This window comes from Hesperophylax consimilis, chromosome 26, assembly GCF_061612785.1.
Source record: "Hesperophylax consimilis isolate HC1 chromosome 26, BYU_Hcon_1.0, whole genome shotgun sequence".
Classification (NCBI taxonomy): domain Eukaryota; kingdom Metazoa; phylum Arthropoda; class Insecta; order Trichoptera; family Limnephilidae; genus Hesperophylax; species Hesperophylax consimilis.
In genome coordinates, this window is record NC_142861.1 from 7,909,423 (window position 1) to 7,932,754 (window position 23,332).

Consider the following 23,332-nt stretch of genomic DNA (forward strand, 5'->3'; position numbering starts at 1 on the left):
CGTTCAACTTGAATAGAGAAATAGTCTCTTAAAAACTTCTCGAATTAAAGTCATACAAGTGCGCTCACAGATTCCACTGACTCGTTAAAATTATGGACTACTATCTTAGTATGGCGGGTGAAATGGAGCATCATTTTATTAACTTATTGAAATTAAATTCTTACTATGCAAATTGTAGAAAAAAGTAATTTTGCCAAATTTAACCTTTCCCTAACTGTGCTAAAAAAATCCACACGTTCCGGTGCTGTGTAGTCAATACACATCTCAAAATAACCAATTTAATATGGGAAAAATATAAATATTAATAGCTAATCGCTTATGTTTATTATATTTTATATCAAAAGTGATAATAATTGTAATTTAATTGCTGAAAACATGAAAAAACCATCGGCAGATGCTAAAAAAACGTGCGAGGGGTCCACATCTAACGACAGTCCGCGACCGACTGGCTGGCGGCTGGCACACACACAGCTATGCAGTCGTAGGTATCGATGGTCTAAATCAAAATACAACTGCGGACATGTGGATTTCTCATTTCCTCGCATACTCTTCGCGTAACAGTGTCACACTGCATTGCATTGGTGTAATTGTTCCCGATTTTTAACAAAAATCTCTGATTTTTAATTGAATTTGAAAACTATGTAAAATATTATTTTTTAATTCAGTGCATAAATGAATAACAGAGTAATACCTAAAATCTCAACCCAGAATTTATTATATTTATAGAGTTATTAAAGTTATTAGAAGCAAGTGTAGTAAATACACACCACAGATAAGGAAAAGTTAACCGAACACAGGATTTGAGCATGCTGAAAATTGTCAGTAAATTTCATCAAAATGGATTCAAAGGTATTCTTATTTTGAAATAAATTCATCCCATTGGCACTGTGAAATTAATAAAATAGAATCAAGAATTTTTTTGTAATTATGAAGTAGCACGCTATTTGTTGTACGGGCCGCATGCATTACAGCCTGGAAACTTTGGGATTTGCGAAGAAAACCTGCCGACTTTCCCACAGCTCCAAGAACTGTCCGGTCGGCTCATTACTTACACTATCAGCCGCAACAACTGCGACTTGCGATTGCAATAATTGCTTCGCTGGACTACGTGCGTCGCACACCGGCCGTCTGAGACCGACTTATGTCTCGGGTCTCGCGTACCACCGGCTGTCTATATCTTCATGACTCTGCCCGCACGGCATCGACCTCCAACCTAATGCTGCGACACACTTGATTTCACCGCCGTTCATCACCACCCACAGTGTCGAGCATCTCCCTTCACAACCAACTGACTATAACATCACTGAGCCCAGATCCACGTCCCGAAGTGATGTGATCTACGTCATATGTAAACTGACAACATACAATAATGCTTACAATAAATAAATACTCCATTATTCACATCAACTTTAATTTATCTCTCTAGCTGCCGATGATATGTATTTTTTTATAATCATAAGAAGTTCATCTTGATAGGCTATCAGGGGAATTGATAAAAAATACTATAGAAAACCAGATAATATTGGGGATTTTTAAACATATGTTTTTATGGCCACACCTAATCAAGGTTAGTCATACATTTTTAATTTCACAGTAACTACTGTCAAATTTATTGGTACCTTAATTTTATTCAAATTGTTTTTCTTTTGACATGTTCCAAACTCAATTAGTTTGAATGTAAATCTAAACAGTTTGTTTTTTTTTTGCAGCTGGTGAAAAAATAAAGATTGTCCACATGAAGAGGGAAGAGATCATTAATTGCCACTGCGGGTGAGCTTTTATTATTAATTTTGATCAATGAATGAATTATTATATTTCTGCCATTTTGTTAAAGTTGCGTGCAATGGTTTGCCCATTCATCTTGTCGAATTCAGCTGCACGCTTAATATACAAAAAAATTATAAACAGCACCTGGTTTCAACTTAATTACTACAAGAAATAACCGTTTATGTGGTGAGAGATGGTAAAAGATGCATTAAAGTTCCATTTTTCTCAATCAAAGTTGGGTTTGAAGGTTAGGAAATATGCACAAACTGTTAAAATAACCCAAACTCAACACTAAATATATATTTTGTGCATGCTTGTAGCTTCCTCTTAAGTTGAAATCTAGTGTTGTTTTTTAAAGGAATCTTTGCATGCAGTGGAATCCGACAAGTTTACCGTTTGTTCAACATAACCGTGTTAGACAAAAATAGTTGAATTGTCATGGTTTACAATTTGACACATTTCTATCGTCCGGTACATTAGTCAGAATAAACTAAACCAAACGGTTTTGAGATAATGGGAAAAGCAAAATTACTACGCAACTGTGTTAAACCATCTCAATGCGTGCCATAAAATAACACCGGGAGGCATTTTGTAACGTTACTTAGCGACCCAGACAACATCAAGATTTTGTTAATTCTTTACAAGTTTATCAGCAGTGTAAATTGTTTGAATGAATTTATGAGTAATCTGAGTGTTTAACCAGCTGATAAGGGTACACTTGTAGATACAGTAGCATATTTAACTAAAATTTAATGTTTTTTTTACATGTCGATGTGATTTATACAGACTTCGAAAAAGCATTTGATAAAGTCGTCCATGATATTTTACTAATAAAATTGAGTGACATCAGATTCTCTCAGGATTTTCTCGCTTTCGTAGCTAGCTACTTGCACAATCGTCGTCAGTATGTCAGTTACGGACACCAGTTCTCTCACGAATACAAAACTAACTCCGGGATTCTCCAGGGATCGAATCTAGGACCCCTCCTCTTTCTTTTATTCTTTAATGATATAGGCAAGACCATTAACCGCTCAAAATATCTCCTCTTTGCTGACGATATCAAACTTTTCAGAGCTATCAAAAGTTGTATCGATTCCATTCATCTGCAGAATGATCTTGATTCTCTTGTCAAATGGTCGGAATTAAATAAATTACCCTTCAGCATCCAGAAATGCAGTGTAGTTACATTTACAAGATCTAAAGATACATTTCTATTCCCATATCACATTAATAAAAATATATTAACACGCAAAAACGAGATTCGTGACCTTGGGGTGATCTTCGAAGCAAATCTCTCTTTCAAATCCCACATATCTGACATTGTCTCCCGCGCCAACAAAATGCTTGGATTTGTTCTTCGTAATGCGAGATCATTTACTAATGGAATTACAATACGGAGAACATATGAAGCACTTGTCCGCAGCATCCTGGAACACAGCTCCATTATTTGGGCCCCTTCTGAACAAAACCATGTCTTAGAAATAGAAAAAGTACAAAAAAGGTTTATGCGTTACTTGAATATGGGGGAATATACATACTATCCATTCCTGTATCCATCCTTGTTCTTAACAGAAATGCTCGATTTCAATACATTAGAAGCCCGCAGAAAAATATTTTTAGGCAAACACTTTAAGTTAATCTCTGGTACAATACACAATCCGCCTATGTTGAAAGAGGTTAACTTTTATGTCCCTAACAATCATACTCGAGGGAGATCCCATGCACTCCTATATGCTCCAAAAGCGAGGACTTCTGCCTATCAGAACGCGCCAATAAACAGAGCGACTCAACTGCTTAACGATTCTGCATTAGCCATCGACATTTTCAATGTCACCTACAGACAATTCAGTAACTATCTTTTAACACATGTCACAAAATAGTAAAACTGCCTCTGTAAACTTTTTAATTTGTAATCTTCTCCATGATATATTGGTGTATAACCGTTTTATGGAGAACATGAAAAAATAAATAAATAATAAATGATAAACTGAGCGATTGAAATACAGTGAAAACAGGTTTGTTCAACCAATTATAAAGAACATTTAACAAACATTTTTATATGAAATCAACGAGTTCCGTAATTCCGGTAAAACAGATATCTAGATCGATCAAAATTTCAGTCTGTTTGGCTACATAGATCCGTCTGTATGCGGACGCATGGAACTTATCCGAAGAAATGTATGTAAATTACCCATAAGATTTCCAACTGCTCTCTACCATCTGATGCCAGTGGGGTCGCATTTATGGAAAACGCAATGCCTTGGAGATTGTTTGTAATTTAGTAAATAAATCATGTCGAATATTTATCGTGATGACAAGTTTTGTAAAGAAACACACGTTAGTGTAATATTGGTGATATCCGTGCGATGCCTTATATACGTATTCTGTGCTAAGCTCAAACTTCTTGTGCAAATTGGGTTCAACCGGTTTCTTAGATAAATAGCACTTGGTTTCAACTTACTTACTACAAGCAATAACCATTAATGTGGTAGGAGATGGTAAAAGATGCAATAAAGTTCCATTGTTTTCTCAATCAAAGTTAAGTTATCGGGTTAGGAAATACGCGCAAATTATTAAAATAACCTAAACCAAACCCTAAAAACCTATTTTGTGCATGTGCAACTTAAACCTCCGACTTAACACATTGTAGTCGGGCGCTTCAAACAATAGACTCTAGCCTATAGCAGGTGTTTTTCGCGATTAGCGCAAAAATATATCGCTTCAGCTAATCTTCACCAGAATGGGCAGACAAATTATAAGACATTTTTGAAGGGTAAAAGAAAATATCAATTAAATAAATTCCACTAAAAAAACACGTCTGTTTTGTAACTCTGTATATCATAACTAAAGCACGTGTATATTAGCGCCACTCTATCTTCACAAGTAACGAGTGCCGGGAATACATCCAATTGCTAAACAATTTTTGTGTTATCTCTCATTCAGGAAATGATTATTGTAATAACATCCTCGGGATTATGTCATAAGAGTAAAGGTCCAATGAATTTATAAGACGTCATAAAAATATAATAGGTACTCATATTCCCAGTACAACTAATAAACAATCTTTGAAATTTAACACGATAAAATTGCCTAATTATTGCAAGAGTATGTGTATACATAAAAGAAACAACGGTTTATCTTTTTTTTGTTGTATGTGTGTGTAGTTTGTAATGTCTTCAAGCGTTTAGATTAAATAGTCACGGGAAATAATAATAATAATTTTACTTCCTCGCCTTTGAAGTGGAGCCGGCGTAAAGGGTATTTTTACCCGTCCCGCCGATAAGCACCAGTCGGCCGCGCGGGTAAAAATACCATTCCCGCTCATAGTGTGTTAAGAGGAAGCTACAAGCCAAAAATGTGTATATTCTTGGTAAACCTTATATTGTAGGTAATAGGCATTAAAATCGCTTGACAAACGGAGTCTAGAAACGTTCGATCTCAAGCACAAAACGGGTTTTTATTTATTTTGTAAATAATTTTATAAGAAAGCAAATAAGTTAATCAAGTAAAACTGTCACAGATAATCTTGGCTATAATACAGTATTTTTTTTAAGTTGTTTCCATTACGCGTTCATACATTTCTATTGAAAAAAAAAAAATTTTATTAGTTAAAATTTATTTGTTTTATTGAGTAATTTATTTTTTTTATTTGTATTCTACTACGAAACGGTACGAAAACCTTTAATTTATCTTAAGCATATTTTTTGGTATTCATAATTCACACCAATTTGTTATAAAGATTGATCAAAATGGTGATTTGGCATTAAGCTTCGCCTTAAATACTTGTAAACATTAGTTATTTAAGTTAACCTTCCAGCGGGCGCGTTGAGAAATTTCCCTTGAGCGGGCGCTTGTCGTAAATTTTACGTCATCAAGTTTTCTCCATGTAAGTGGTGTTTTCTTTATACAAACGTAAGGGAATTTCTTTAAGGATATGAAAAATCATAATAGGCAGTACTTTAAAAAAATATATTTGACTTTCTTAAAAAAAACGAAGTAACACTCTAAACATGTTAATATTTCAAAACAAAATATTTTATCGACCTATTTAGTCAGAATCAATATCCTCATCCTTACAATTGTTACAAACCACCTCAACTGAAGAATGGTTCTTGCATGTAAAGGACTGGCAACGGCAACACTTCATTGATGCGGAGGATCTTTTCTTATCCAGTGCACATAACCGACAAACACCGCATTTTGGAAAGCTTCTGTTTTATTCTTCTGTTATCGGTTCAACTGCCCTACCGTAATTCACTTTGAGAAAAGCATTTATATCTTGCGGTAAATGTTTGACATTTGATTTGACTCTAGCATAGCTCGAAGCTCGATGCTTACAACTAAGTCGCAAGAGTGGGGGAAGTGATAAGGCGCGTTTGTCGTAAATTTTACGACAGCGTGCCCGCTGGAAGGTTAAATCAAGTGTTATTTTTTTAAAAAGCCTTTTCGTGCAGCGGAATTCGACAAGATTACCGAATATTTTCTTAATCAGCTTTTTTTTCATTAAAAAAAAAGTGTGCAATATGCTTTCCAAATATGGAGTCCATATTTTGCGAAAGATATAGATTAAAGAGAAGTATTTGAGAGATTCTGTATACGTCTTTGACGTGCGTCCCACGGCAAAGTATATATATATATATTTAGATTCCAAGAGCCGTTGGATTAATCAATGGATATTTGTTTACAGCTTTGGTGAGGAGGACGGCCTTATGATTCAGTGCGAGCTCTGCTTGTGTTGGCAGCACGCCCTCTGCCACAACATCGAGAAGGAATCAGACGTGAGTATAACATGGTCTTTTGTAAATCATTAAAAGTAAATACTGTCTGCAAAAGGGAGCTATCCTGGAAGCTTGCCGACTGTTGCAAAGCTACTACCAAACTGTACGGACTATCATAGCGGCTATGCAATTAAAATTTGCGGCCTTACTAAACGCAATTTAAATTTTACTTGACCGACAAACAATCGCTTATGAATGGTAAATGGTTGTTTATTAGTTGTGTAAAATTTACAAAACTTTTATCAGGAAGGCTGATAGATGAAATTTGCAGTAGTATGGATGAACAACCTTGACGACACTGTTGTGTGCGCAGTTTCATACTAAGAATGGTTCATAACCCATCTCCTTGTTTCTATTATCTATGGTCAAGAAAATAAATGGCAAGTTCATCTTATTATTGATTTTGGTAGCCACCTCTGCTCTGGAGCATCTGATACAAAAAAACCTGTTTAATTAACCTCTCAGACAAAGACATTTATTTACTATGTGTTCCTTTGAGAACTGTCAAAACATGATAATTTTTGTGTTATTTACGAGTTTTGCTAAAAGCTTCATAACTCACGTTTTGGGAAACGTAGCCTCATTCTAAAAAATGTTTTGGAAAGATTATGAAATCCACTATCGCATTGTGTTGTTATACGTAAATATTTGCGTTTCTAAATATACATTTTATGAAAACGTCAAAAATATGTAAGAATCGCTTACCATTATTTCAAAGCCGTGAAAAATGTACTTTTTTCTGAGTATCATAAAGAAATAACACTTTATATATTCTAGAAATATAATTAAAAACTATTAGTCACCTCAAAATATTAACCGTCCAAACTAAAATATTTTTAATAAATTATTTAGAAACGCAATAAATTATGAACGAACAAGATGACAGATTCAATCGGCTTAGATAATGCACTTCTACGTTCCATAGTATTCTTGAATACAGACGCGTAGCGTTATTCATTATCGATACTCTGTTTTTTAAATCATGGCAATCCGTATACTAGTGATGGAAATAAATCGATTTTTGTAAAATCTCGCGCGTTTACGTGAAAAGACGTTCTAATGTCTTGACCGCTATTATCATACTTACGTCTTTTGACGTTCTAATGTTCTGAGTGGTTAAAAAAGTTTGATGCTTCTTAACCTTTTCAGGCATATGAATTAACATTGGCTGCATAAAAAATATTTGATCATTGATAATTGTAACAAAAAAGAACATAATAAAATAATTGGTGAGGTTTGGTTTGTTGCTTGTTCTTTTTCTCCACTTTTCTTCAATGTTACATTTTGTCACGGAACCATTTAACTAATACCACCATACACTTTAGGTCCCCGATAAGTATGTGTGCCGCATCTGCCTGCATCCCCCGAGGGGGCGACGCTCCCAGCGCCACCTCAACAACCAGGACTGGCTGTACGAGGGGCGTCTGACGCGCTGTGGTCTGCCTGCCCTCGACCCTGCTGCTGACCTGCGCCGGGCAGCCTCCCTGCGCCGCAGCCACCAGCTCGCTGGCAACCTGCTGCACGCGGCCAGCCTGCTCAACTCGCTGCGGTGCAAGATTGAGGTGTCGCAGTAAGTGTCTTATCTGAACCCTTGTACCACGGGTGCCGAAAACAATGTTGATTATCTATTAGTCAGCGAAATTAAAGCATTTCTGATTTTTATTTCCTCGGGCTGCAAATTGATTCTTAAAATTTTATTTAAAAGTCCTTTGCACTACCAATACTACTGGGGGTGTGCGTTAGAGATGCGTATTATGAAGAGTGCTTCCTTTTAAAAGAACTCGAGTTCTAGAGGTGGTTTCCGAATTCTTGGATACAAACTGGGCGCTGTGCAGAGATGTGCTTTATTTCAAATGGAAATGCACAATGGGTATTTTCCATTTTGCATTTTAAATGCTTTTCTGAAAACCATTTTGCATTTTGCATTTTAAATGCTTTTCTCAATGTATTTTCCATTTTAAAAGCTTTTTTGCAACATTCTTCCTACTATCTCCACTCATCTTTTTTTCATAAGCCCCAAATATCAGTCGGTCCTCAACCTCGCACTGGGAGATAATTTATATTTGTCAAGTTGCTCCCTGGTAGGAGCCCTGCCAATTGAGTGATACCATTACAAAAAATACTGAACATGGGGCCATGACGCTGTAATATTAAATGTTAGATAGCAGTTTCTATGTGTTTACGTTGGCAAGTCCCCAAGATCAAACCAGATTCCAGAAGGCCCAAGTCAATCGTGGTGAAGCTCCCGAGCGTGAGGGCAAGGGATGAAGTCCTGGCTGCAGTCGTCAGCTACAACAAGAAAAACATGAACTCCAAGCTAAACTCAACACATCTAGGCATCGACGGCATCAAATCACCGGTATACGTCAGCGAACACCTCACACCAGCAAACAAGGCCCTGCATGCAGCCACGAGGATTAAAGCGAAAGAAGCTAATTATAAATTCGTGTGGATCCGTAATGGTAAAATACTTGTACGTAAAGATGAAAACTCAGCGCATGTAGTGGTGATTCGCAACCAGGACTCGTTAGCTTCGCTTGCCTGATTCCTACCGTATTTTGTTTAATTTCAATTGGTATATTATCTGTGAATTATGTATACTGACATGGACAACCTAAGAATTTATTACCAGAATTGCAGGGGTTTAAGAACTAAACTTAATGAAGTTTATCTAGAAATACTTAATAACAATTTTGATATTATTATTCTAACTGAAACATGGTTGAACGACTCTATATCTGATGCAGAAATTTTTGGCTCGCGTTATAATGTTTTCAGAAGGGACCGTAACAGTTCTTCTAACCATAAAAGTGACGGAGGGGGTGTATTGATAGCCGTTTTACAAGAGTACCAAACTAACCGCTGCAAGCATTGGGAAAGTACCTTGGAAGACGTATGGGTGACTATCAAATTCAGCCAGAACAAATTAACGAGATGTCTCTATATCTGTGCTATTTATATACCCCCCCCGTTGCTTGTTGATAAATTTGAATACCTTTTTGAAAAAATTAGCAATGTTATGGAAGGCGTTGGTGAATCGAATTTGTTAATTATAGGAGATTTCAACCTGGCAGGTATTCGTTGGACCCGCAATGAGCCTAACCAGACTCATTTCTTATCTCCAGAAAATTATAATAATGACATCGGCAACCATCTTGTGAACTTTCTTGCCCTAAATAACCTCAATCAATTCAATGACATTGTGAACAGTAACGGTAGAATCTTAGATCTCGTTTTATCCAATTCACATGAACTACAAGTCAGGCAAAGTACCGATATCTTAAGTCGCATTGATGTACATCACCCACCCTTAGAGATTGATTATAGTTTTGATTTCAAATTAACAAAAATGCTAAAAAATAAAACCTTACTTAAATATGATTTTAATAAAAATGATTACATTCAATTCAATAAGGAATTACAAGAACTAGATTGGGCATTACTTTTACCTGAATTCATGTTGGTAGACAATATGGTTTCTATATTTTACACTCATCTGAATCGTATAATTGAGAAATGCGTAACCAAAATTGTAAATTGTAATAAGCAGTATCACCACTGGTACTCACCAGACTTAGTTAAACTTATTAAGGAAAAAAATAAATTTCGAATTCTCTATAAAAAATATAAAAATCCTCGTGATAGAAATTCTTACGAACTCTTACGCACCCGTTGTTCCAAACTCATTAGTAATTGCTACTTTAAATATATTCAACAAATCGAATCGTGTCTGGTTAATAGGGTGTCCCAGGACATAAGGGAGAATTTTTTTTTCATGAATTTAAATATGCATACCCTCTTATTTTATTCCATTTGATCCCAATAACTCATATAATAAATATTATTTTGATTAAACACCGGCAACCCGTGCCGACTTGATGCCGAACATATGGTACAGAGTTAATATGGAAGAATTTTCAACTTTCATTTTTGTCGGATAAATAAAATTTAAAAATGCACAAATTTTCAATTATGTAGTATTTTATATTTAAAAATGGTTTATTGATTAAATTTTTTTTTCATCGTTTGTTTTTTACAGTCAGGATAAATCTTCCGGTGTTCCTGAACGCATCGTAAGAAAAATTATTTTTGTTCCTCTTCGACCGTGAGATTAAGCCATGAAAATCTTGCATAAACTTAACAGTTCTTTCAGCTGTATCATTCACTACCCTCAGCGGCGACACCTTCTTTCTGACTTCTTGATACGAAGCATTATTTGACCACATCGTAGGGAATTCGTTAAGAAAACTGGCATCTGTTTTCAGACGATCAAACAAATACTTGCTCTTGACTGAAATGAAGTCGTAAATATTTTTCTCTGAACCAAAAGTCACTAAATTATGATATGAACAAAAACCTCAATACAAAACATAATTTAAACTACTTAATAAACTTACCATACAATTTACCATCAAGATCTTCCTTCGATGGGATGTAACGTTTGTCATGGGTTGATAAATTATTTTTTTTTGATATTTCGAGCATTTTTATTTTAGTTGTTGAATCCACATCGTCGTCAAACAGCAATAAAATAGATCCTTCATCGGTCAAATACCATAACTGCTTACTGAACAGAAATAAAGCTGCCATTGAGATGTTTTCATCAATTTTTTCTTAAGTCTTCATCGATTTCAAAAAGCAAAAGTCCTGGTAAGGTGCTTTAACTACTATAATACATTGTAACTATGGTTTGACATAGGATGTTACTATGAACAGGCAAACGTCTAAAAGTGCCGCCTTATCCTTACCGGTAATTTTAAATTGCGCACAAATTAATGATATTTTCAAGGAATAAAGCGCTTTTGCCATCCATCGAGCACCTGGAGGCCGAATCTTAAATTTTCTCGCTGTATCTCCTCCTAAAACTATCACACAGAGCTCTAAAAACTCTCAATAGTCATCTCCAAGTATTTTTGTTGTCAGTGCAGTATGGTAAAAGTCAAGCAAATCATCGATTTCGGAAGCGGTTAGGTGCAATGTGAGATTTTCTCTGTAGCACTGAATTTTATCGGGATCAACATTTTTACAGTTATCTCGAAACTTTTTGAAGAGTGGTAGGTATGTCAGGGCTTGTAGTCACTTGACTGATTTTTACTTCAAACACAGCTTTTAATACCGACTATAGCTATATTTGGTATATATTGACAGTTAAATTCACTTTCCGGATATTGTACAACAAAACTTCAAGAACTTGTCCATTAGATGGCAGTTTAGAACCCGATATTTGGTGTTTTACGACTCCTATTAACAATATAATTTTTTTAGAAGTGGGTAAATCTAACAAAATCTTGCCTAAACGAGTGATTTTCGTTTACTAACAAAATAGCAAGTTACTACAAGCTCTTCAACACGTTTGCTCGCTGGCGTCTTAATGTACAAGTACTGACATCTTTCGAGGCAAGTCGGCACGGGTTGCAGTTGTCCAAAGTAAACGAAAAAAAATTTATAAGTGTTTTGTCATTATTAAAACAAAATTAGAGGGTATGCGTTCAAAAATAACAACTTTAATTTTTTTGGGACACCCTACTGGTTAATCATAATAGCGTTAAAACTTTTTGGAGATTTATCAAACAAAAGAAAAAAAATAACAGTACTATCCCCCAAAATATGACGTATGGAGAAAAAAAGTCATCCAATGGCGAGGAAAGCAGTGAACTATTTGCCCAACACTTTTCATCAGTATATGAGAAAGATAACGTAAGAGGCAACGAAGAGACTCAACCTCATCCCGTTTCAATAGATGAATCAAACGGCGTTCTGCACACAGTAAATATTAGTGTGCACGATGTAAAAATAGCAATGCTTAACCTCGACCAGAGCAAAGGTCCGGGTCCCGACAAAATTCCACCTATCCTGATTAAAAAGTGTGCACACAGTCTCGCACTCCCTCTGACTATCATTTACAGGAAATCGTTGTCTTCATCCGTTTTCCCAACAAGATGGAAACAAGCAAATATTGTACCTATACCTAAAAGTGGCGACCTTCACGACGTCACAAACTATAGACCCATCTCCATTCTCTGTTCATTTGCTAAAATTTTCGAAAAAATAATTTGTCCAAGTCTGAATTATCATCTCAAAAATCTTATTACTCCAAAACAGCATGGATTTCTCTCCCAGAAATCAACATCCTCCAATTTACTTTGCTATGTCACTACCTTAACCGAAGCTGTCGATAAAGGTCAACAGATAGACAGCATCTACACTGACTTTAGCAAGGCCTTTGATAAGGTAAATCACAGATTATTAATACATAAACTAAAACGCATGGGTGTTCATGGTACCTTGCTAAACTGGTTTCACTCCTATCTAACTGACCGTGAACAAAGAGTAGTATTTGATGGTTATGAGTCAAGAGGATTAGAAGTGCCGTCTGGAGTACCTCAAGGGTCCCATTTGGGCCCGATCTTGTTCCTTGTTTTTATTAATGACTTGTGCGATGTTATTTTGGATTCTAAAATTTTATTGTTCGCCGATGATTGTAAGATTTTTAAAATTATCCACACATTACTTGATTCAATACTCCTTCAAAATGATATCAACAGAGTTTCTAAATGGTGCACTGACAATAGAATGTTTCTGAATTCTTTAAAATGTGTCCACATAACTTTTACACGTAAACGCAACTCAATCTCAACTCAATATTTTATCGACGGTACTAAACTCCAGGAAGTCACAACCATTCGGGACCTAGGCGTAATATTTGATAAAAAACTAACTTTCACACCTCATATCGACAGCATTATTTCTAGATCCCTAAAAATGCTAGGATTTATCAAACGAAATACTAAACATTTTCAGAATCCCAAATCAAAAATAACGCTATACAATTCCTTCACCCGCAACGTGTTGGAGTACGCAAGTTCTATATGGAGTCCAACCTACAAAGTTCATATTCAGCGAATAGAGCGGGTTCAAAAACATTTTATGTACCACCTAGCGTATTGTGATAAGCGAGCTCGATCACTTCCTCACTACACCGATAGACTAAATTTCTACAATGTACGCACCCTTGAACAGAGAAGACTAAATATTGATTTAAATTTCCTTTTCAAAATTATTAATGCTCTAATAAACTGCCCCTTTTTACTCTATCAAATTATGTTCAACGTTCCTAGAATTGGTTCCCGACTCATACATTATATTCCGTTACATATTAAAAAATATAAAACTAAGCTGGGGTATGACTCACCTTTACCAAGAATGTGCCGTTATTTTAACGAGACATATAAAAGTCATCCCATTGATTTGTCAATGTCATCACTGGCCACCTTCAAATCAAACGTAAACAAGACTTAAAGCTACCTATCGTGTTGATCTATGAAATAATTACTGTTGCTGTTATGAAATGTATATTTAAGTGTATGTATTTGTGTATACATGTATGCATGTAGGTGCATACATTATTCTTTACTTATAGCTTTGTGTTCATCAATGTTGTGTTTGTCTGTAATTAGTGATAGTATCAACCAAGTTTAATTAGTGTAATTGAATTTCGAGAGCTTTGATATGAATCACTGTTGACAAACCAAGAAAAAAAAAAAAAAAAAAAAAAAAAAACATTAGTCCAGCACAAATTTTTTGTGGTTTCATAATCTGTAGTCGCGGTGTTTTTGGATTTACCATAATTTAATATGTTTGTTCTACATTGATGTCCATTATTAAATGACAAAATTGTTTAAAAATTCTATAATTATTTGACCTGAGAAACCATTTTGCATTTTCAATGCATTTTGAAAATAGGTATTTTGCATTTTGCATTTGAAATGCTTTTCTAAAAACCATTTTGCATTTTCAAATGGAAAAGTTTTGACTCATTTCCATTTTGCATTTCAAATGGTTTTGGGTACCCATTTTGCACATCTCTGGCCACTGTGGCAGGTGAACATCACTGAAAATGATTTTTTTTTACAGTCACTTAAATAATTTGTTGCTAGTAAAGAATTCTAAGTCTGTGGTCAGTCTATATTAAGTAATTAACTCATCGGTACCTAAAAAGAAACCCACAATCGCATATAACTCCAATATTATTGAACAAAACTTTCACTCACCGTAAACTTGTAAACAGAATCATCCGCTATAATATATGCAAAAGCTGATGTGTCACCACTCACCGAGAACTCGAGAGGATGCGAGGGGATGCGGGTGCTGGGGAGCTACACTGCCGAGCGCTGGGTACATATAAAGATGCATTCGGGTTCCGAGTTTTCTGGGAGTAGTTGATTTGAAAAAGGAGTTTGCATCACCGCATCAATTAATAACCCTCGGTCGTCAATTGGTAAAGCTCTCGACTAGCAATCCGGAGTTTGCGGGTTCAAATCCCGGTGCACGCAACCAAATCTTATTGGATTAATTTGTGTTATTTTACAATTTATTCCTTAAAAATAATATAATAGTGTATTTGTGGCATATTCCAGAGTGGAAGATACTCTCAGTATTGCCCTGGTGTAAGACCACCATTCAGAATTGAAACATTGCTTGAAATGACTTTAGCCGTGTTTGGTGACCAGATCTGAATAGCCTGGTGCTTCTCCACTCCTTTTCTTCTTCCCCATCGCCTTCCCCACCCCACTACCTTCAGCCTCGCAACATACCCCAATTGAGGATGCCATAGTGTCACTGGCTCCAGGTGGTTTGTAGCGGTTCATCTCCTTGGCTCTAACATTCTTCTATCCTATCAATTGTCAATATTTATCATTTGCAGGAAGAAAGACCATCCAAAGCTGTACCTCTGGTCCAAACCTTGGGATGTGGACACAACACCCAATGAAGAATTTGTTCCACAACCCCAAGAGAATGGAAAAGACCACACTGTGAAGCTGGAAAACCAAGCGTTCCAAGAAGACCCTCACAGTGACTATCCGTCCGCAGACCCATATTCAGACATTACCATTGACCAGATCAAACTGGAGGAAGTAGGAGAGACTCTGGAGGTATCGGAGGTGAACGATCTCGATGATATGGACGATGGAGTGCCCAAGTGTGACAACGAGGTGGAACTGTGTACTAGTGAAGACCACGGTTCCGGAACTCATGATGGCACAGGGGCGCAGCTCTTGTCCTCGATGCTGTCAAGCCCTGGTGGTACCCCGCTGAATCTACCCATCACCAATTCGGATCTGGATAACATGGCAAAGACAGTTCAAGGTTTGCATATTTTTATTTTATTTCAAAGGGTAGATCTGATGATACCTCCTTTTTCATTAATTTCAGAAGGAATGAAAAATGCCTCCATAATTTGTTTTATGATGATAATAGGTATTTAAAAATTGATTGAACGAATTTGTTCTTATTACTTGCAACTAGTGATGTATAAATTCCCGGGAATTTATTTCTGGGGAATTAGCATACAAAGCATACAATCCTTTGTGTGTTAGTGGATCGTCTCTCTCTAGCTGTGTAATCCAGGAAACAATCGGTCGCAGAACATCGGCTAATGATGTCACTCTTGTCCAGTAAACATCATCGTCCAACAGGCTGTTCTTCATATCACGAGGTAAAGATGAGGCAGCTTCGTTTACTGCAAATGTTTGCAGGCTTACTTTACATGCTAACACTCAATAAAGCATCCAAGAGAAGTGTAGAAACCACTTTATTAAAAATAAAATAAATTCCCCGTTTTCGGGAATTTATTTCAGGTCGGGGAATATTCCTGTTCCCGGGTCTACATCACTACTTACAACTAACCAAAGGAACTGATTTATTTGCATTGGTTCATAGTAGCGATGAGTCATTCGTGAATGAGTCACACAATTGAACTAGCTCTTTTTGATGAGCTGTATTCGTACGACTCCCGGCAAACCGTACCATGGCTCAATTTAACGGTTACTCTTTTTAATCAGGAGATATTTTAGAAAAATAGTGCCACTAAAATTATCCAAGTATTACGTATCCAGAAACGTGAGCGACGTCGGACAGTGCGAAATCTGGACTTAGACATATGTACCTACACTTACTAACTACCTAGCATCTTATTTATCTTGTGATTCGAGCGGGGTACTGGTATGAAGAGTCTTACAATCATTCATACGCTGGGAGCTGTATCGGGGGAGCCACATTTAGTGAGCACAGTATTCTCGTTGCTCATACGCTCACGGTTCCCGTTCAATTGAGCCGTCATTCAATTAAGTCGACTCTTTGAGCCGTATGAAAATATTCAGCTGGTATCGTGGCTCCCGCTATAACTAAGCCCAAAGCTATTAACGAAATTTGCATCAATAATTCATTGTATGTAATTGATGATATCAGTAATTACATACAAATATTATTCGACGCTATGCAGTCTGAATGCATGTCTGATGCAACTGAATATGATGACTTGGTTTGGTAGTCTTGGTGCCAAATAAATAAAAAGGTATATTTTTTGGTAAACTAATGTTTTAAGACAAGATTTTTTTATGCATAGCACAAAGAGTAACAATTATTTTTAGAGATTTTTTTGGAGATTTTTCATTGTGGATGAGTGTTTCAGGCTAATATTTATTGCTTATAAAAATAAATAAAAAGGTGTATAGTTTGTGAATGATCAGGCTAATATATACGTAATTTGGAGTGGTCTTTCGGCCATGTACCTTCCTACTAGACGTCTTTGCGGATTTTCCTATCCAATATGTCGCACCTAGCGGCAAGCGATTCTACCTGTGGCAAGTAAAACAATATACGCAGATGTTGTCGTTTTAAATAACGAAAGCATAATTGTTGTCAACGGCCAATAGCTATCAGTACAATATCTATACAGTTTTGATCTGATGGGACAGAAGTATACTTTACAATAATTCCCGTTGTGTTGTTTGTTTTAGTGTCGGCCCCACAACCCGAGGCCGCCATAGACCCTGCGGAGTGCAGAATGAGGCTGCTGCAGCACGTGGAGAGAACGCAGGCCCTGCTGGATGCCCGGCTGGACTCCATCGAGGCTCAGATTGCCGGTATTTACATTACATCATCCTAAAATCATGCTAATTCTATCCTCCACTCATGTCAACTACACATAATTCTGTTTTTACACACGGGAATAATGTTTCACAGAATACCGTGTAAAAAATATAGTACCTCACCCCTCAGGCTAATTTTTGGACATATGTATGATCTTTGCAGAACTGGAATCCCAGGATCCGTCACTGGCAGACGACGAGAGCCCCGAGCACTACCCCCGCACCAAGCAGACTATCCAGATGCTGCTCCGAGACCTCAACACCATGGAGGAGCTGGGCATGATCACCAACTAACCTTAAGCCACACTACCAACCAACCAGTCCATGCAAATACACCCTCATTATTAGCGTTGTGCAGTCAGTCCACACAACGCACATGAACCATTCCCAACTAGCAAATAAATAATTAAAACAGCGTAGCCATAAAATAATAGACCTGCCCATGAGGTAAAGGGGAACAAGCCAAGTTGTACTTTTAGGTGATTTGTAAATAAATGAATCAGTATACAGTCAACTCGCATTGTCCTATCAGTATTTAGTATTTGAAAATGTATTCCTTTTTACAATGGCGCGCAAATTGCCAGCTTCGTAAAAACCTTAACCGCAAATCCCAAATGGGTTAAATAAAAGTTCGGCCTTGTTTCCAAAATTGAATATTTTGTTACACTATTTAGTTGGACACTTTTACAAATGTGTAATTTACTCACCTCACTCATTTTTGCGTCGTCACACAATTCGATTTGTAGACGAAAATGAACATTCAGTCCCATCATGGACCGCTCTGCAAACCGTTACCTCAGTGAATTTAACTTTTCTTTGGCGGTCAATGTACGACCGATGTCGTCGTTTATTCAAAGATTTCTCTAATCCTCCTGGTTCCAATTATATTGTCACGTGGTTTGCCTCCAGCTGTTTATCATACTTGCTAGTTGGGTTAACGGCTCGTGCGCTAGCCTCTCTGTGTTTGGACAACTATACGACGGCCGTTGATGCGTTTATTAGAAAATCAAAGAGAATTATTTTTATTTTGTGATTAGTTTTCGGTGATAATATTATTAATACCAATGTAAGAAATATCCTTCAAGCATAAAAACTGCAAATGGTACAAACGGATTATTTTACAGGAGAGCGTAATACCATGGTGTAAACAGAGGAGATGAGCCATGAACCAGAATTTGTATCAACATCGTTCACCCTTGCTACTGCTAATCGCATCTATGTGCAGCAGCTTTGTTTCTATCTACACATCAAATGCGTAACTCTCATTGGTGCGTTTGATGGTGGTAGCTCGGTGACAGTCCACAAGCTTTCATGCCATATCTCCCTTTGTTTCTAATAACTGAATACCTTTCATCCTACATACGTGTTAAGGTTTTAAATTATGAATATTTCTCATGCAAACTGTAAATGAATAGCTACTTATTTTGTTGTCAATTTGAGCAAGTTTGAATAATAAATGTTTTAAAAGATTCGTTGAATATACTGAGAATGAAAAAATGAAATACATTTGCAGTTTTTATGCCAAGGTTTTCGACTCGTACCAATCTTGGTTTATATAAATATACCTTCATAAACAATTAATTTTATTTAGAGAATCTCATTACTCATTATGCTTCATTTTTTAAATAGAAATAAAAACACGGAGTTCACAATGCTCAATTTCTCAAATCAAAACTGAGCGATTATGCTAAGTAAAAATGTACACTGAACGAAGATTCAGTCGGCCAATGTTTCCAATTTTTTTCTTAGCCGCAGATAAGATGGACAGAAGACCACTGTGATTATGGTTTCTTCTTCTGGTACCCTTTCCCACCGGAATTTGGCCATCAGGGCCATCTTTATCTGGAAACAACTCTGTGGTAAACAACTGCAGTAGTACCAGTCGCGTAAGTTTCGTCAGTGCGTCATCTATCTCTACAAAGTATTCCATCAATATTTACCGCTTTTGATTATAAGTTGTGTTGTGAATGTTGAAGATGTGTTCAGTGTTGAAAGTAAACCATGTAATATTTTATAATAGATTTATTACAGGAAGTAAGTTCAAGTAATCGCGGCGCGAAAGGAGTATCAAAACATAGCGCGTAGTAAACTGACTGAGTACTTTCCCGCTGTCGCTTATATAAGGTGCCAATACAATTCAAGTTGCACCTAAGAACGTTCCCGAACATTCTGGTTGCTATGGCTACAAACATTGCCACCCGTAACGCTGAGCAACAACCGAAATTTCCAGTATGTTCTATGAAGGCCCGGTACCTTAGTGCTTGGCACTATGTACTACTTGACACCGTCGACTCGAGTAGTGGCGTACCGCTACAGTTGAATATTTTTATGTTTGTCACAATTACTATTATTTAGAATCGCAAAAACCAAATCATCATTGATTGATATTTCAGCTTTTGAACAAACTGTGATCAGCAGAAGAGGACAACTGTCTTGTTGTTAAGCTTGCCAGTTTATTACAATTTGATAGAAAGCTGACAATGACCATTTGATGACAATGTTACATTTGAATTTCTGCTAAACAACCGGGCCTTAGTTCTGACAACGATGACTTTTTTTTTTGCAATTCTAAATAATAATTATCGTGACAAACAAAAGAAAATTCAACTTATAATCAAATGAGGTAAATATTGATTGAATGAATCATGAATGGCCATTTGACGAATTTCAAAAGTTCTGTTATTATATCATTGTGGGCCGGTTGTTTTACTGAAGTGAAAATTTAAAATTTAGTCTTTATTTAATTTCTGAAACAACCGGCCCTAAGAGTCACCATAATAATTGTCAAAATAGTTATATTAACTTTAAGTATGATGATGACACCGAGATTGTATGGTTAAAAAAAATGTAACTTTTGAAATTCAGCAATTGGTCATACAAATTCTGTATAATACAGGGTTTTCCAATAAGAGGTGTTATTTTGAATAGCCCGCTATTTCGGTAGATGTTACTTTTGAAGCTGTCATTTTTTGACATTTGACAAGTAAAAACTACGCCATTAATAAAAATGGAACAATACACGCTTCAACAACGCATTGAAATTATTAAAATTCACTTGAGTGAATCAAATGCAAATCATCTTGAGTGATGAGGCCCATTTCCACCTCGGTGGCTTCGTCAACAAGCAAAATTGTCGCATCTCGGGCTCGGAAAACCCAAGAGTTATTGTTGAAAAGCCTCTTTATCCTCAACGTGTGACTGTTTGATGCGGTTTATGGTCCGGCGGAGTCATTGGACCTTATTTTTTCGAAAATGAGGCTGGAGCAACGGTTACGGTGAATGGATTGCGCTATCGAGAGATGATTAATGATTTTTTATAGCCGGAATTGGATGGTATTGATCTGGACAACGTTTACTTTCAACAAGACGGCGCTACGTGCCATACAAGCAACGAAACCATTGATCTTTTACGATTGAATATCAAAATAACACCTCTTATTAGAAAACCCTGTAGTTATAATACGTCTAAATTCTGACATTTCCCATACATTCATTCTGATGGCGGTATACTACACTAGCGCCGCGAGTTGTGCGGCTTTGTTCCTATAATTTCAATTAGTTTCATACAATTTAACCTATTGGTTTCTTGTTGTATATTTTTAACCACCTGTACCGCCATGTACTGCTGTGCAGATAGAGAAACAATAGCATGCGTTGCTTTTACGTACAAAAAATGGCGAGGTTTTTAAAAAAATTATAAATAATAATGGCACTGTTTTTCAAAAAATCATGTTTTTACCTGTCACAGGTGACAGATATACAATATAGGTACATAAAAACACATGGGTATTCGAATGCAATGTTGATTGTTAATCGAACGCACATTTTTATTTATATAGATAAAACGTGACAGTTGACTGGTTAATCGATTTTATGCCATTCTACAATAGCGCCTCTAGTGACCAGAGTTGCCAGCAAATACAAGTAAATACTGCCAATATATTACTGGAGTTGGCGTTGTATTAATTTCTAGGGTATTTGGTGAAAGCGTACTTCTTTCAAGTATGTGTTGATTCTTTAAGACAGGGCATGAAGAAGTGACAAAATTAGTATTATTGTTCTATATTATGAATGTTAAAAATATCTAGTTTATTTACTTAAAGTAATGTTGTACATATTGTGATCATCCATTATACTTTATTCACCATTACATTTTAATTTTGTATTATCAAATTAGTGATTAAATGAAAAAAAATGCATTTGTGTATTTATAAGAGAGTAAGAATAAATTATATATGTATTCGATAAATATAAAACTAATAAAAGATGTAAAATAAAATAATAAAACTGTGTTTTGCATTACACCCTATTTCAATTGTAATTATCACATTACATCAAAACAATACCTCGTATCTCAACCACTTGTCAAAAGTGACTTTTTAGTGTATTCTGGTAGAAAATTTAGGGGGTATTTCTCCATCCTCGTGATAGCTTATCGATAGGATATATGTATATCTTTTAGATTTATTTAATATACTATTCGGTACTAGCGGCTGAATATCTGATAAGTTAGCCGAGTTTTCTACCTATTGTGAGTATTTATTTTTGTTTATTTATTAACACACTTCTGGGGGAAAGGTAGTTCTACCCTTTCGGTCAATTGATGCTTAACGCCGGGAAGAGTAGTTCTACCTTTTGAGTTGTATTGTGTCACGTTTATTGTGAGTCAGTGGAATTGCGCAGTTGCGAGATGACTGGGACTGATGAGGATGACACCAGGTGCAGACGACAATGACGGCGATGGTGTGGTCGAGGCGCGAGTCAGTGAGTTGACACCGCATTGGTGGAGACCAGACTCGTGGATGTGTTCAGCACTGGTGAAGACGTGGAGTCTTCCGGGTACTCCAGTGTGAACGAGTAGCCGAAGGTGCGATGAACTTGTCGGGAGATGCAGGCCAGGGACGATGCCGAGGCGCAGACCGGCGAAGTGGGTCTGGGCGCGTGAGGTCAGCGCTGGCCAGGAAAGATGGCCGGGGCCAGGGCGCTGATGTGATCCCGAGGAGTCCATAAATAATTGTAGTCCGTGCAGAGCCGGGTGTAGGTGAGTAGGTCCTGTAGCGGTGTGGTGAAGGAACGGGACGCGACGCGGGGGAACCGGCCATAGCGGCCGATCCGCAGTACGCAGCAAGCAGTCGCAGCGTTCGCTGGTTGGTCACTCGTAAAACTGCTATTTGATGACTGACTAAGTACATCTCAGCGCGCCTCATTACATAGCCGCCCGGGTGCATTCGAGAACATTTCATAACTGTAGGTAGAAACGCCGAACGCTCGCATTTTGTCTAGAGTGTTCCCGCTACAATGCGTTTTGTATTGGCGAGCGTTCTAGAATATTCTTGTAGCATTGCTACAGTATCACACAAGCCACCATTTTTGTTGTTCTTAGAAAAAGTAACTACTAATCCAATAGATATGCAAAAAAAAAATAAACCCATAAAAGTTTTTTTAGTACATAACACGTCTATTTTTATTTACCCTTCAGGTTTTTAAATATTTTTACCAACATCCCAACGACATGGTGAATTATCTTGGAATTTCGGAATGCTCTGTTGAAAGTTGCCGGTAAAAGAAATAATATTTTAGAAATTAGATTATATTATCTTTGAAATATTTGAATTTGAAAAAAAAATTGGTCTTTCTAAAAAATATTTTTTTACTATCAAACGTGAAAATGTTAACAACAAAACTTACCAGGACATCTTGTCTCGGAGCGTGCATAATTTCGAAAGAATTCGATATTTATAAAACATGTTCCTTTTGTGTAGGTAATAAGTAATAAAACTCACTTCACTTTTTATACCGTTTATACAATAAAAAAATATAAATAATATTTTTAACTTTAAACTGTCAATGAAAAAA

General features: G+C 36.6%; 1 protein-coding gene across 4 annotated transcripts in view; it reads left to right on the forward strand.

Moving 5' to 3' along the window:
- MBD-R2 (PHD finger protein MBD-R2) overlaps window positions 1–21,732 on the forward strand; it is a 32,707-nt gene extending 10,975 nt beyond the window's left edge. For all 4 annotated transcript variants that reach the window (XM_089647050.1, XM_089647052.1, XM_089647054.1 and 1 more), the window contains exons 11-16: window positions 1,710–1,770; window positions 6,455–6,545; window positions 7,871–8,115; window positions 15,250–15,692; window positions 17,345–17,470; window positions 17,640–21,732. In XM_089647050.1, coding sequence (XP_089503176.1) covers window positions 1,710–1,770; window positions 6,455–6,545; window positions 7,871–8,115; window positions 15,250–15,692; window positions 17,345–17,470; window positions 17,640–17,770 — 1,097 coding nt within the window. In that variant the 3' untranslated portion in view covers window positions 17,771–21,732. The remainder of the gene's footprint in view (window positions 1–1,709; window positions 1,771–6,454; window positions 6,546–7,870; window positions 8,116–15,249; window positions 15,693–17,344; window positions 17,471–17,639) is intronic.
- The last annotated feature ends 1,600 nt before the right edge of the window (window positions 21,733–23,332 follow it).